This window comes from Bufo bufo, chromosome 3 (genome assembly GCF_905171765.1).
Source record: "Bufo bufo chromosome 3, aBufBuf1.1, whole genome shotgun sequence".
Lineage (NCBI taxonomy): Eukaryota > Metazoa > Chordata > Amphibia > Anura > Bufonidae > Bufo > Bufo bufo.
The window spans coordinates 686,477,209-686,489,959 of record NC_053391.1 but is presented as its reverse complement, the minus strand read 5'-3'; the positions used below and the strand labels follow the sequence as shown (position 1 = coordinate 686,489,959).

General features: G+C 49.4%; 1 protein-coding gene across 1 annotated transcript; it reads left to right on the top strand.

Annotated features, from left to right (window-relative positions):
• The first annotated feature begins 1,015 nt into the window (after positions 1 to 1,015).
• UCP2 (uncoupling protein 2) lies at positions 1,016 to 5,190 on the top strand. The gene is made up of 7 exons (XM_040426512.1): positions 1,016 to 1,153; positions 2,194 to 2,402; positions 2,767 to 2,974; positions 3,197 to 3,391; positions 3,491 to 3,592; positions 3,904 to 4,084; positions 4,212 to 5,190. Exons 2-7 carry the CDS (start codon positions 2,277 to 2,279, stop codon positions 4,324 to 4,326), a joined length of 927 nt encoding a protein of 308 aa, XP_040282446.1. The 5' UTR covers positions 1,016 to 1,153; positions 2,194 to 2,276; the 3' UTR covers positions 4,327 to 5,190.
• The last annotated feature ends 7,561 nt before the right edge of the window (positions 5,191 to 12,751 follow it).

The following is a 12,751-nucleotide window of genomic DNA, read 5'->3' as shown; positions in this document are numbered from 1 at the left end:
ACCACCCACATCAGAGCTGTAATGGGGGGGGCCTTGCACCCTTATTGGGGGGGAGGGGGTTTAATAGTCGCCGCTTCTTAGACAAATGACAGACAGTGGTGTCCTCTGTAGGTGGTTTTCATTGCTGGGAGCGGGTGTTGGGGGAGGGGGTCGAGTCCTTATCTGTTAACTGCACATCCGGAGATGGAAGCAGGGCACCCCATACAGACAGTGGACCATAAGGGGTTAATGGTTACAGGAACAGTGGGTGTTATCAGTCGCCCATATGGAGGTTCTCACCCCATAGAGTGGTGATCATGAGGGACGGGAAGGTTTTTGGTTATTAAAGGGAACCTGTCACCGGGATTTTGTGTATAGAGCTGAGGACATGGGTTGCTAGATCACCGCTAGCACATCCACAATACCCAGTCCCCATAGCTCTGTGTGCTTTTATTGTGGAAAAAAACCTATTTGATACATATGCAAATTACCCTGAGATGTGTCCTGTACGTGAGATGAGTCAGGGACACGACTCATCTCAGGTTAGTTTGCATATGTATCAAATAGGTTTTTTTTACACTATAAAAGCACACAGAGCTATGGGGACTGGGTATTGCGGATGTGCTAGTGGCCATGTCCTCAGCTCTATACACAAAATCCTGGTGACAGGTTCCCTTTAAAGCATGTCCGCCATATGGCTGATAACGGGGGACCGATGGGCCGCACCGTCACCTATAGGGACATCCCTCCTATTGTCGGCAAACGCACGGGTTTCCATAAAGTTCCGTTGGCGTAAATGGAAACTTCCGCCCCGGATCTGCTGTGTGAATAGACCTTGGATCAGTAAACGTACCGTACAGGTGCGGCGTGAAAAGAGCCCGACTGGTATCGGGCACATCGGGATGCTCTGTGTGGTGCGCCATAGTTTTTAAAACTTTATTTTTTTTAAAAAAAATTCTTCAAAATTTAGCTTTTCTTATTGCTAACGTCCCTTCTCGCTCTCCTCTCTTCCAGACTAAGTATTATGGTTTTACAGCATCGTTTTTACCAACCATTTTCTATGGAAAGTAAAGGGTATCGTGTATCCACTGCCGGTGGTAAATCTGACGGGCGCGACGCCTTCAGAGAAGCCTGATCTTCGGACCTGTCTCCACTCCAGCTGAGATACTTGAAGGTAACGTCTTGTGTGGGATTAAAGATTAAAAATTAAAATTTTAAATTTTTACGGGGAAATAAGTTAATGATAGAAAACGAGGTAATAAACGGACTGGGTTCTCGCACCTGCTGTTCTATGGCCGCTCCCAGGTGTGGCCCCCCCCTCCCCCCAGTTTCACAAGGTGTGGATGCAGACTTTAGACTTGACCTGGTAACATGATGCTGGGGGTTGTTGTTCTTACAGGAGATAACCGTGGAGACAGACTGTTGCCTCTTCTGTACAGGATGTAGGTGAAAGGTCCCAGCGCAGGAGATAAGGGGGGGATGGGGCCCTGCAGATCTCTCGTGCTAAAGAAAAACAACGTCACGAAGAAAAGTGTAAATTAAGAAAATTACCATAGAAAAATAAAAAAGCTCTGTACGTTTTTGTATTTTTATGGTCTAGACAAGTTCCCTTACATATCGGACAGTCTTGATGCGTTAGGTTTAGCTAGCTTTGGGGCCACAACGCACATCACGTGGTCGGACGGCGGCATCGCCGCAACCAACAAAAAGAATAGGGTCGTGTTGTGACCCGCAAGTTGCCACGACGCAAGAAATCCAAAAACTTGGCGCAACAACTTTCAGATTGCAACATGACCGAACTCTCGTCGCCTGTGACGCTGCCGCGCTATAGTCGGGACAATCTGTGCTCAAAAATAAACAAACTAAAAATAAATAAATACTGAATTGAACAGAATTAAAAATGCCAAAAATTTTATTAAACTTTTAATAGGTTTCATATAGATGTAAAATATATATTAGCTAAAAAAAAAAAAAATACGCTTTATCATGGAACCCTATAGATGCGCTATATGGGTCCGGTCCCCTGGGAACGGCCGTAGTGGACCAGACTGAAGCGGCCGTTATCTGCTGGTGGGGGGTGGGGCGATGCACAGAATCCTCCAAGTGCGATGTTACATTGTGTTCTATGTTGGCAACATGTGGATATTATTTTATGTTCAGAATTTTGTCATTTTTGGTGCAATCAATTTTCACTTTTTTTTTTTTTTTTTTAAGGATCGGGCGGAGTTGATCTGCCTTGTCTTATCACTACATCACTATAACCCCAGTCATCTTCTCGATTATCTGCATCATCCAAAATGGTTGGCTTCAAACCCACCGACGTCCCCCCTACCGCCGCGGTGAAGTTCATTGGCGCAGGTACGGCAGCGTGCATTGCTGACCTGTTCACCTTCCCTCTGGACACTGCGAAAGTCCGTCTCCAGGTGAGTCCCGGGGTCCATACAGTCCTCCTAAGGCCTCTTTCACACTAATGTGTCGCCATATGTGGGACACGCGGTCGTGTGAAAGAGGCCTAAAACTGCCATTTAGTGTTGATCTGTTTCTGGGAAAGCTGGGTGACTGCCATCGCAGATCCTTGAGGGGTTGTCCGATATCTGCCAGGCTACCCCCCCACTACATAATCTGCCATTTTGAATCCTGGAAAAGCTGGGTGACAACTAGTATTGCTGCATTTCAGCTCTGGGTTAGGGGTGGTCACCCAGCTTTCCTGAGAGCTGATAATCCATACATTGGATAGACCTGTGTAGCTACATCTACCTTCTCTCTCCCCCCCCCCCCCCCATGTAGATCCAAGGAGAGACCAAGACACCAGTCAACGTGAAGTCTTCCCAGTATAAGGGCGTCTTCGGGACCATCTCCACCATGGTCAAGACTGAAGGACCGCGGAGCCTTTACAACGGGCTGGTGGCCGGTCTCCAGCGACAGATGAGTTTCGCGTCCGTCCGTATCGGACTCTATGACTCTGTCAAGCAATTCTACACCAAAGGATCTGAACGTAAGTAGACCGCACTAACTGCATGTGGGGTTTTCTACTCCAGTCACATCCAAAGCTGCACTAAAAAAAAAGTTTCCTGCACCAGACACTGAACAAGCAGTTACCCTGGTTCACCCCCTGCTTGTTCAGTGTCTGCACAATGGGAGATGTAGCAATGTTTCAGCATTAGTAGGGTTAATGACGTCGTGAGCAGAGTTTATCATCCATGGCTTTATCCTGCAGATGTCGGAATCGGGAGCAGACTTCTCGCCGGCTGCACGACCGGAGCCATGGCCGTCGCAATCGCTCAGCCCACGGATGTGGTGAAGGTGCGCTTCCAAGCTCAGGCCAACGTCTCCAGCTCCAGAAGATACAAGGGGACGATGGACGCCTACCGGACCATCGCCAAGGAGGAGGGCATGCGCGGCCTCTGGAAAGGTTTGCGCTAAACTTTTTTTTTTTTTTTTTTTCTTCATTGCAAAAAAATGTAGTAGTTTTGCAGGTTTGAGGTTTTTATATTTTATTTTTTTCACGTAGGCACCGCCCCCGGCATCACCCGAAACGCCTTAGTAAATTGCACTGAGCTGGTGACCTATGACCTCATCAAGGACGCCCTCCTGAAATCCAACCTCATGAGCGGTGAGTGGTCCCGTTATTAAAAAAAAATCCTCAAATTTTTAAACTTCAGCAATTGTGCTCCTTTAAAGATCTGATTGCTGTAAGTGAATGGAAACCTTCATTGCTCAAATCCAGATCCGGATGACTGTCCTTGGGCTGATTGCTCAGTTGGCCCTCGGTGGAATGAGTGGTCTGTGATCAAGACCGATATCCGTCCTCTGGTTGCTGTCAGTGAATGGAAACCTTAAATGTTTGCCGCTGAATTTCATTGCAAACCGTTAATATGTATGTGTGAGACGGCGCTGATGATGACCCCCTGTATAATCCTGCAGACACCCTCCCGTGTCACTTCACCGCTGCGTTCGGCGCTGGTTTCTGCACCACGGTGATCGCTTCCCCCGTTGATGTAGTGAAGACAAGATACATGAACTCTGCCAAGGGACAGTACCAAAGTGCCCTGAACTGTGCCCTCACCATGGTGCGCAAGGAGGGGCCCATGGCTTTCTACAAGGGGTAAGTGCTAACAATTGGGCAACTCCTGGAATCCAGTAGAACGGCGCCCCCTAGTGGCCAAAAGTGGAAACCCCTCTGAAATGCTCAGCAGCGTCCGTAATAACCCGCCACCTCTCTCCTCACGCAGGTTCATGCCGTCCTTCCTGAGGCTGGGCTCCTGGAACGTCGTGATGTTTGTGACGTACGAGCAGCTGAAGAGAGCCATGATGTCCGCCCGCGTCTCCTGGGAGGCTCCTTTCTGAGGCGCCGCTCTGGCCTTTGGGTTGTAACCTCTCCCCCGGCCTGTCTCTACCTCTTAGTACGGTTTACGTTAGGTCCCCCCATTGTCCTTTCTTCACACTTATAAAAAAAAAAAAAAAAAAAGGAATAATATAAACTAAAAAAAAAAAAAATATCCCATTCTTCACCAGTCTAGGAGCAAGCGGGAATGTCCTGTGGCGGCCATGTTGCCGTCTCCTAGTTTTCTGTAACAAAAAGGGACCTTTTTTAAAAAAAAAAAATAGCCCCGCCCTCCCCTGAATATTTTACTTCAGCTTTTAGTGTTTTTTATTTTTAATAAGAATTTGTCAATTTTGATGCCTGAGTTTAGGTTTAGCTCCAGTTTTGAGAATTGACATACAGCTGCTCCAGATTGGTGTCCCTCAGTTGTCAATTCCCAGCACGTTCTCACAGCTGGCTGTCGGGGCATGCTGAGAGTTGTAGTTTTGCTTCATCTTGGGGGGGGGGGGGAATGATGCCATACGTGTATTACCAGAGCTTTCCTAAACTGCCAGTGCAGCTTTGGTTGTGACTAGAGTGTGGTTATCCTAGTAGTGTTTGCAGGATTACTGGTCTGGTGGTTGTGTAGTCATATGGGGCCAGTTATCAGTTGCAGCTTTCAATTCCTTTAAGCACACCACAAGCTGCAACCCAAGAGGACTTCTGCTTTTTTTTTTTTTTTTTTTGTTTGCTCACTCATCTGTTGCGCGACGGTCACGTTCCAGACGTGACTCGTCTGCAGACTACTCCCCTCACCCTCCTCGGGACCAAACCACTCCTGTTCACGTGTTTTAATTCTTTTTTAATGTATGACTTTGCATGATCTAAAAATAAAGATGCACAAAACGATCGCCTCGCAGCTTATTTACTGGGAGCGAGAGAAGCGAAACCGCAGCACAGGCCGGACGAGGCAAGGAGATGTAGCAGAGCTCATTCAGCGATTTGATGGTTTTTGTCTCTTCCCGAGAACGTGGGGTGACGCCAGTCCGATTATCTGACGCTTGTCTAGCACCAGAACTGCCTTATTTCGAAGACAGGGGTGCACTTTAGGATTCTGGGTGCCGGCTGTCTCCTGGGGATGGGCGAACTTGTGTCTTACAAGTTCAGGTTTTATTACAATTCTGATATGGATTCTGTCGTAGAATTCCGTTATGGCCCGTGGTACCGGAATTGTAATGAAACCCAAGTTCGCTCCTCCCTCGTTGTCCAAGATTAGCAGAACATGGCGCCACGCCAAACCACAGGTTGTATGCGATAATGCAGTACCAGAGACAACCTGTGGCCAGGGGTGGTGCTGTTTCTGAAACGTGGCTGCTAATCTTCAGCACCTCCCTAAACTTGCCAGCCGTCACTACCCAGGGGCCCGGAAGCGGAGGGGGCGGCCGACAGACCCGGCCGTGAACACGGTGGATCACTGACTGATTTTGAATGTAAAATAGGGCGGCTTAAAATGGATCCAAGGTGGTAATACTCTACTCCACCGATCTACAAGCCTGCAATGTACGGGGAGACGCTCGGTCTGTGTGTAGTAATAGACACTGATTAACACACAAGCTACACAAATACTGCTGCCGCCCAGGACTAGGCTGTAAGAATGAATAAAAAAAAGGTAATTTATTAAGACTGGAGTTTTAGATGCCGGCCTTAAAGGGGTTGTCTCCTCATATACAATGATATGCCCCCATAGTCTTGTGGGTGTGGGCCCCAGCAGCTATATAGCGAACAGAGCCCCGCAAGGTGGTGACTGGAGGACTCTGTTCCAGCGACCACCAAGCCGGCTCCCCATAGAAGTGAATGGGAGCGTACCGTGCATGTGCAGCTCCCGCTCCTATTCATTTCTATGGGGCCGACTGAAATAGCTGATCCAGCGCTCGGCTACTTTCGCTGGCCCCATAGAAAATGAATGGAGGGTGCACAGTGCATACACCTGCCTTCACTTGGGGGCTCTGTTATCGATATAACCCCCCCCCCCCCAAATGACACTGACTTTTACATAAACTGTATATTGTGTGGCACAGTGTAGAGGTATACTGTGTGACCACATAATATACAGTATACCTCTACACTGTGCCCCACAGTATACCTCTACACTGTGCCCCACAGTATACCTCTACACTGTGCCCCACAGTATACCTCTACACTGTGCCCCACAGTATACCTCTACACTGTGCCCCACAGTATACCTCTACACTGTGCCCCACAGTATACCTCTACACTGTGCCCCACAGTATACCTCTACACTGTGCCCCACAGTATACCTCTACACTGTGCCCCACAGTATACCTCTACACTGTGCCCCACAGTATACCTCTACACTGTGCCCCACAGTATACCTCTACACTGTGCCCCACAGTATACCTCTACACTGTGCCCCACAGTATACCTCTACACTGTGCCCCACAGTATACCTCTACACTGTGCCCCACAGTATACCTCTACACTGTGCCCCACAGTATACCTCTACACTGTGCCCCACAGTATACCTCTACACTGTGCCCCACAGTATACCTCTACACTGTGCCCCACAGTATACCTCTACACTGTGCCCCACAGTATACCTCTACACTGTGCCCCACAGTATACCTCTACACTGTGCCCCACAGTATACCTCTACACTGTGCCCCACAGTATACCTCTACACTGTGCCCCACAGTATACCTCTACACTGTGCCCCACAGTATACCTCTACACTGTGCCCCACAGTATACCTCTACACTGTGCCCCACAGTATACCTCTACACTGTGCCCCACAGTATACCTCTACACTGTGCCCCACAGTATACCTCTACACTGTGCCCCACAGTATACCTCTACACTGTGCCCCACAGTATACCTCTACACTGTGCCCCACAGTATACCTCTACACTGTGCCCCACAGTATACCTCTACACTGTGCCCCACAGTATACCTCTACACTGTGCCCCACAGTATACCTCTACACTGTGCCCCACAGTATACCTCTACACTGTGCCCCACAGTATACCTCTACACTGTGCCCCACAGTATACCTCTACACTGTGCCCCACAGTATACCTCTACACTGTGCCCCACAGTATACCTCTACACTGTGCCCCACAGTATACCTCTACACTGTGCCCCACAGTATACCTCTACACTGTGCCCCACAGTATACCTCTACACTGTGCCCCACAGTATACCTCTACACTGTGCCCCACAGTATACCTCTACACTGTGCCCCACAGTATACCTCTACACTGTGCCCCACAGTATACCTCTACACTGTGCCCCACAGTATACCTCTACACTGTGCCCCACAGTATACCTCTACACTGTGCCCCACAGTATACCTCTACACTGTGCCCCACAGTATACCTCTACACTGTGCCCCACAGTATACCTCTACACTGTGCCCCACAGTATACCTCTACACTGTGCCCCACAGTATACCTCTACACTGTGCCCCACAGTATACCTCTACACTGTGCCCCACAGTATACCTCTACACTGTGCCCCACAGTATACCTCTACACTGTGCCCCACAGTATACCTCTACACTGTGCCCCACAGTATACCTCTACACTGTGCCCCACAGTATACCTCTACACTGTGCCCCACAGTATACCTCTACACTGTGCCCCACAGTATACCTCTACACTGTGCCCCACAGTATACCTCTACACTGTGCCCCACAGTATACCTCTACACTGTGCCCCACAGTATACCTCTACACTGTGCCCCACAGTATACCTCTACACTGTGCCCCACAGTATACCTCTACACTGTGCCCCACAGTATACCTCTACACTGTGCCCCACAGTATACCTCTACACTGTGCCCCACAGTATACCTCTACACTGTGCCCCACAGTATACCTCTACACTGTGCCCCACAGTATACCTCTACACTGTGCCCCACAGTATACCTCTACACTGTGCCCCACAGTATACCTCTACACTGTGCCCCACAGTATACCTCTACACTGTGCCCCACAGTATACCTCTACACTGTGCCCCACAGTATACCTCTACACTGTGCCCCACAGTATACCTCTACACTGTGCCCCACAGTATACCTCTACACTGTGCCCCACAGTATACCTCTACACTGTGCCCCACAGTATACCTCTACACTGTGCCCCACAGTATACCTCTACACTGTGCCCCACAGTATACCTCTACACTGTGCCCCACAGTATACCTCTACACTGTGCCCCACAGTATACCTCTACACTGTGCCCCTATACTGTAGCGGGGAGAGGCTGGTGCTGCTACTAGGGGCTCATACCATGGGGGAGTAATAAAGCCCACCATAATGCCCCCCAGTAGAAAGAATTCTCCTTATAATGTCACAGTGCAAAACATACCCCCTTGTAATGCCCCCAGTTGAGTTAATGTCCCCATAGTGCCCCCATAATGTGCCAGTATAAAATACACCTATATAGGGCCCCCAGTAAATGCCCCCATAGTGCTCCTCTCCCCCCTTCCTCCTAGTGCCCCCCATAATGCTCCAGTATAAAATGCCCCAGTAGATGCCCTCAATGTCCCCCATAATTTTTAAGTATAAAATACCCCTTCTCAGTGCACCCATAGATGACCCCATAGTACTCCTCTCTCCCCTTCCCCATAGTACCCACCATAATGTGTCCCAGTATAAAATGCCCCTATACAGAGTCCCCATATAAAATAACAGTTCTTTGTGGCCTCAGTAGATCCACCAATAATGTGCCAGTAAGAAGTGCCCCCATGATGTCCCCCAATAATGTGCCAGTAATAAGAGCCCCCCTATATCATGTGCCAGTAGCCAGAGGCCCCCCCGATCATGTGCCAGTAGCCAGAGGCCTCTCCCTCCCCTGCCCCAGCACTTCCATCTGTATCGTAGTCCTGAGGACAATGGAAGCGCTCATCTCCCTGTGTGACTGTCCTGCCGCTATGAAAATATAGTTAGTTGCGGGGGGGCCCGGGGGCAATTGACTATATGGAAGCGCCGGCCCTGCCCACACCTATAAGACAATGGGGGCATATCCTAGTGATATGCCCCCCTTATCCATGACGAGACACCTCTTTAAGCCCCTGTGCCGGCTGTGGATCGCTGAGGTTATGAAGAGGCGCCGGTCTACATGTAAGATGGCTTCCTTGCTGGCATCATTCTAGACCATTATCTGCACCACCAGTCGGCAACCTTTAGCACTCCAGCTGCTGTGAAACTACAACTCCTAGCATGCACACTTGCCTGGCTGTTTTTTTATTTTTTACTCCCGTAGAAGTGAAAGGAGGATTCTGGGAGTTGTAGTTTCAGAATAGCCGGAGGTTGCTGATCCCAAAAAGGCGTAGAAAATGGTAAATGTGGTGGGCCTGCTGGCCCCTCCCGGCCCACTTCTACTGACGAGGGGGCCAGGAGCCCCGAAATGTGTCTAGGGTTTGGATAACCCCTGCAAGTGTCCGAGAAAGCTCTTCAACCTGTGGCACCATAAGACTCAGCCAGCCTAGACACGCTTGTCGCCCTACAAGACACCGCTAGCCCGGACGCACCTCAGCTACCTGAAATTGGCGCTCTTATTTAGGAGTGCCGGTGACCACAGCGCGGCCCTGGTGAGGGATAAACTTACACCGCTACGAGCGCTCGTCAGCTGACCATTGCTTCCACTAATAAATGATGATTGGAGAGGTAAGAGCGCCTTCACACGCGGCGCGAAATTTCACAGCTTAAAATTCGGTTCCATTCATTTGAATTGGGAAGAGCACAGATTTCTGCAAGCCACCTTAAAGGGGTTGTCTCATCTTAGACAATGGAGGCATATTGCTAGGACCCGCACCTATCAGACAAATGGGGGCATCTCCTAGCGATATGCCCCCCCCATTGTCTAAGATGAGACAACCCCTTTAAGGTGAATGGAACTGATTTTCAGTCGTGGAATTTTCTGTGAAGGCGCCCCCTATTTCATCTAATGTTTCTGTTAAAAGATATCGACAGTATCCCCCCATAACTGTGACCTGTACAGCACCCCGCCCCTTTAAAGCGGACCTACAGCAGTGAAGAAAGATGGCTGGGTTGTTATGGAAACCTGGTGTAAAACTGTGTGTATGTGGAGACTAAGGGCCTGCGAGCTTCTATTGGCTGATAAGGGTCATGTGACCAGACTTCTATTGGCTAATGCATTTTTGGGGAATATCTCATGCAGGGATCTCCTTTGGAACAGCTCGCTCTCAGACTGCAGCACTGTGCTGTCTGAGTGTGAGCTGCAGGAAGAAAGTCACATCCCTCCCTCCCTCCCCTGCAGCTGACAGAAGTGGATTTTTGCCTTCATTTTTTTTTTAATCCCTGTCGGCTGCGGAGTGGGAGGGGCGTGGCCTAACCGGATCAGGGGCGTGGCTTAGCGGGTCCTGGGGGGTGGAGATTTTAAGTCCGTCTTTTGAGGGTGGCCTGAATGTCCATCCTACCTGCCCCCTGAACTGTCACCTCCACAGTACTCCGCTCCATTAACAGTGTGATCCACAGCGACCTGTCCCTTTAAAGCTGACCTACAGCAGTGACAAAAAATAGCTGGGTTGTTATGGAAACCTGGTGTAAAACTGTGTGTATGTGGAGACTAAGGGCCTGCGAGCTTCTATTGGCTGATAAGGGACATGTGACCGTGTGTATGGCAGTTGGGATATGAAGAGAAAGACTTGCTGGCTTCTATTGGCTAATGTAGGTCATGTGATGTGCCATATTTGCATTGGGGGGAATATCTCAGGAACGGTACGTGCTAGAGAGCTGAGACCCCCACAAGATTTCTTTCCAGGTAGCAAGGGATGTGTATACCAAGTTTCGTTGAAATGGATGGTTGCGTTTTGGAGTGATCGCGGAACATACACACATATATACGTCCTTTATACACTGCTCAAAAAAATAAAGGGAACACTTAAACAACACAATGTAACTCCAAGTCAATCACACTTCTGTGAAATCAAACTGTCCACTTAGGAAGCAACACTGAGTGACAATCAATTTCACATGCTGTTGTGCAAATGGGATAGACAACAGGTGGAAATTATAGGCAATTAGCAAGACACCCCCAATAAAGGAGTGGTTCTGCAGGTGGTGACCACAGACCACTTCTCAGTTCCTATGCTTCCTGGCTGATGTTTTGGTCACTTTTGAATGCTGGCGGTGCTTTCATTCTAGTGGTAGCATGAGACGGAGTCTACAACCCACACAAGTGGCTCAGGTAGTGCAGCTTATCCAGGATGGCACATCAATGCGAGCTGTGGCAAGAAGGTTTGCTGTGTCTGTCAGCGTAGTGTCCAGAGCATGGAGGCGCTACCAGGAGACAGGCCAGTACATCAGGAGACGTGGAGGAGGCCGTAGGAGGGCAACAACCCAGCAGCAGGACCGCTACCTCTGCCTTTGTGCAAGGAGGAACAGGAGGAGCACTGCCAGAGCCCTGCAAAATGACCTCCAGCAGGCCACAAATGTGCATGTGTCTGCTCAAACGGTCAGAAACAGACTCCATGAGGGTGATATGAGGGCCCGACGTCCACAGGTGGGGGTTGTGCTTACAGCCCAACACCGTGCAGGACGTTTGGCAATTGCCAGAGAACACCAAGATTGGCAAATTCGCCACTGGTGCCCTGTGCTCTTCACAGATGAAAGCAGGTTCACACTGAGCACATGTGACAGACGTGACAGAGTCTGGAGACGCCGTGGAGAACGTTCTGCTGCCTGCAACATCCTCCAGCATGACCGGTTTGGCATTGGGTCAGTAATGGTGTGGGGTGGCATTTCTTTGGAGGGCCGCACAGCCCTCCATGTGCTCGCCAGAGGTAGCCTGACTGCCATTAGGTACCGAGATGAGATCCTCAGACCCCTTTTTAGACCATATGCTGGTGCGGTTGGCCCTGGGTTCCTCCTAATGCAAGACAATGCTAGACCTCATGTGGCTGGAGTGTGTCAGCAGTTCCTGCAAGACGTAGGCATTGATGCTATGGACTGGCCCGCCCGTTCCCCAGACCTGAATCCAATTGAGCACATCTGGGACATCATGTCTCGCTCTATCCACCAACGTCACGTTGCACCACAGACTGTCCAGGAGTTGGCAGATGCTTTAGTCCAGGTCTGAGAGGAGATCCCTCAGGAGACCGTCCGCCACCTCATCAGGAGCATGCACAGGCGTTGTAGGGAGGTCATACAGGCACGTGGAGGCCACACACACTACTGAGCCTCATTTTGACTTGTTTTAAGGACATTACATCAAAGTTGGATCAGCCTGTAGTGTGTTTTTCCACTTTAATTTTGAGTGTGACTCCAAATCCAGACCTCCATGGGTTGAAAAATTTGATTTCCATTTTTTTATTTTTGTGTGATTTTGTTGTCAGCACATTCAACTATGTAAAGAACAAAGTATTTCAGAAGAATATATAATTAACTCAGATCTAGGATGTGTTATTTGTGTGTTCCCTTTATTTTTTT

Excerpts from the sequence above, each read along its gene's own strand:
- UCP2 (XM_040426512.1), top strand. The coding sequence starts at position 2,277 with ATGGTTGGCTTCAAACCCACCGACGTCCCCCCTACCGCCGCGGTGAAG. Across the intron at positions 3,392-3,490 it reads CATGCGCGGCCTCTGGAAAG|GCACCGCCCCCGGCATCACC; the intron begins GTTTGCGCTAAA and ends TTTTTCACGTAG. Across the intron at positions 3,593-3,903 it reads GAAATCCAACCTCATGAGCG|ACACCCTCCCGTGTCACTTC; the intron begins GTGAGTGGTCCC and ends ATAATCCTGCAG.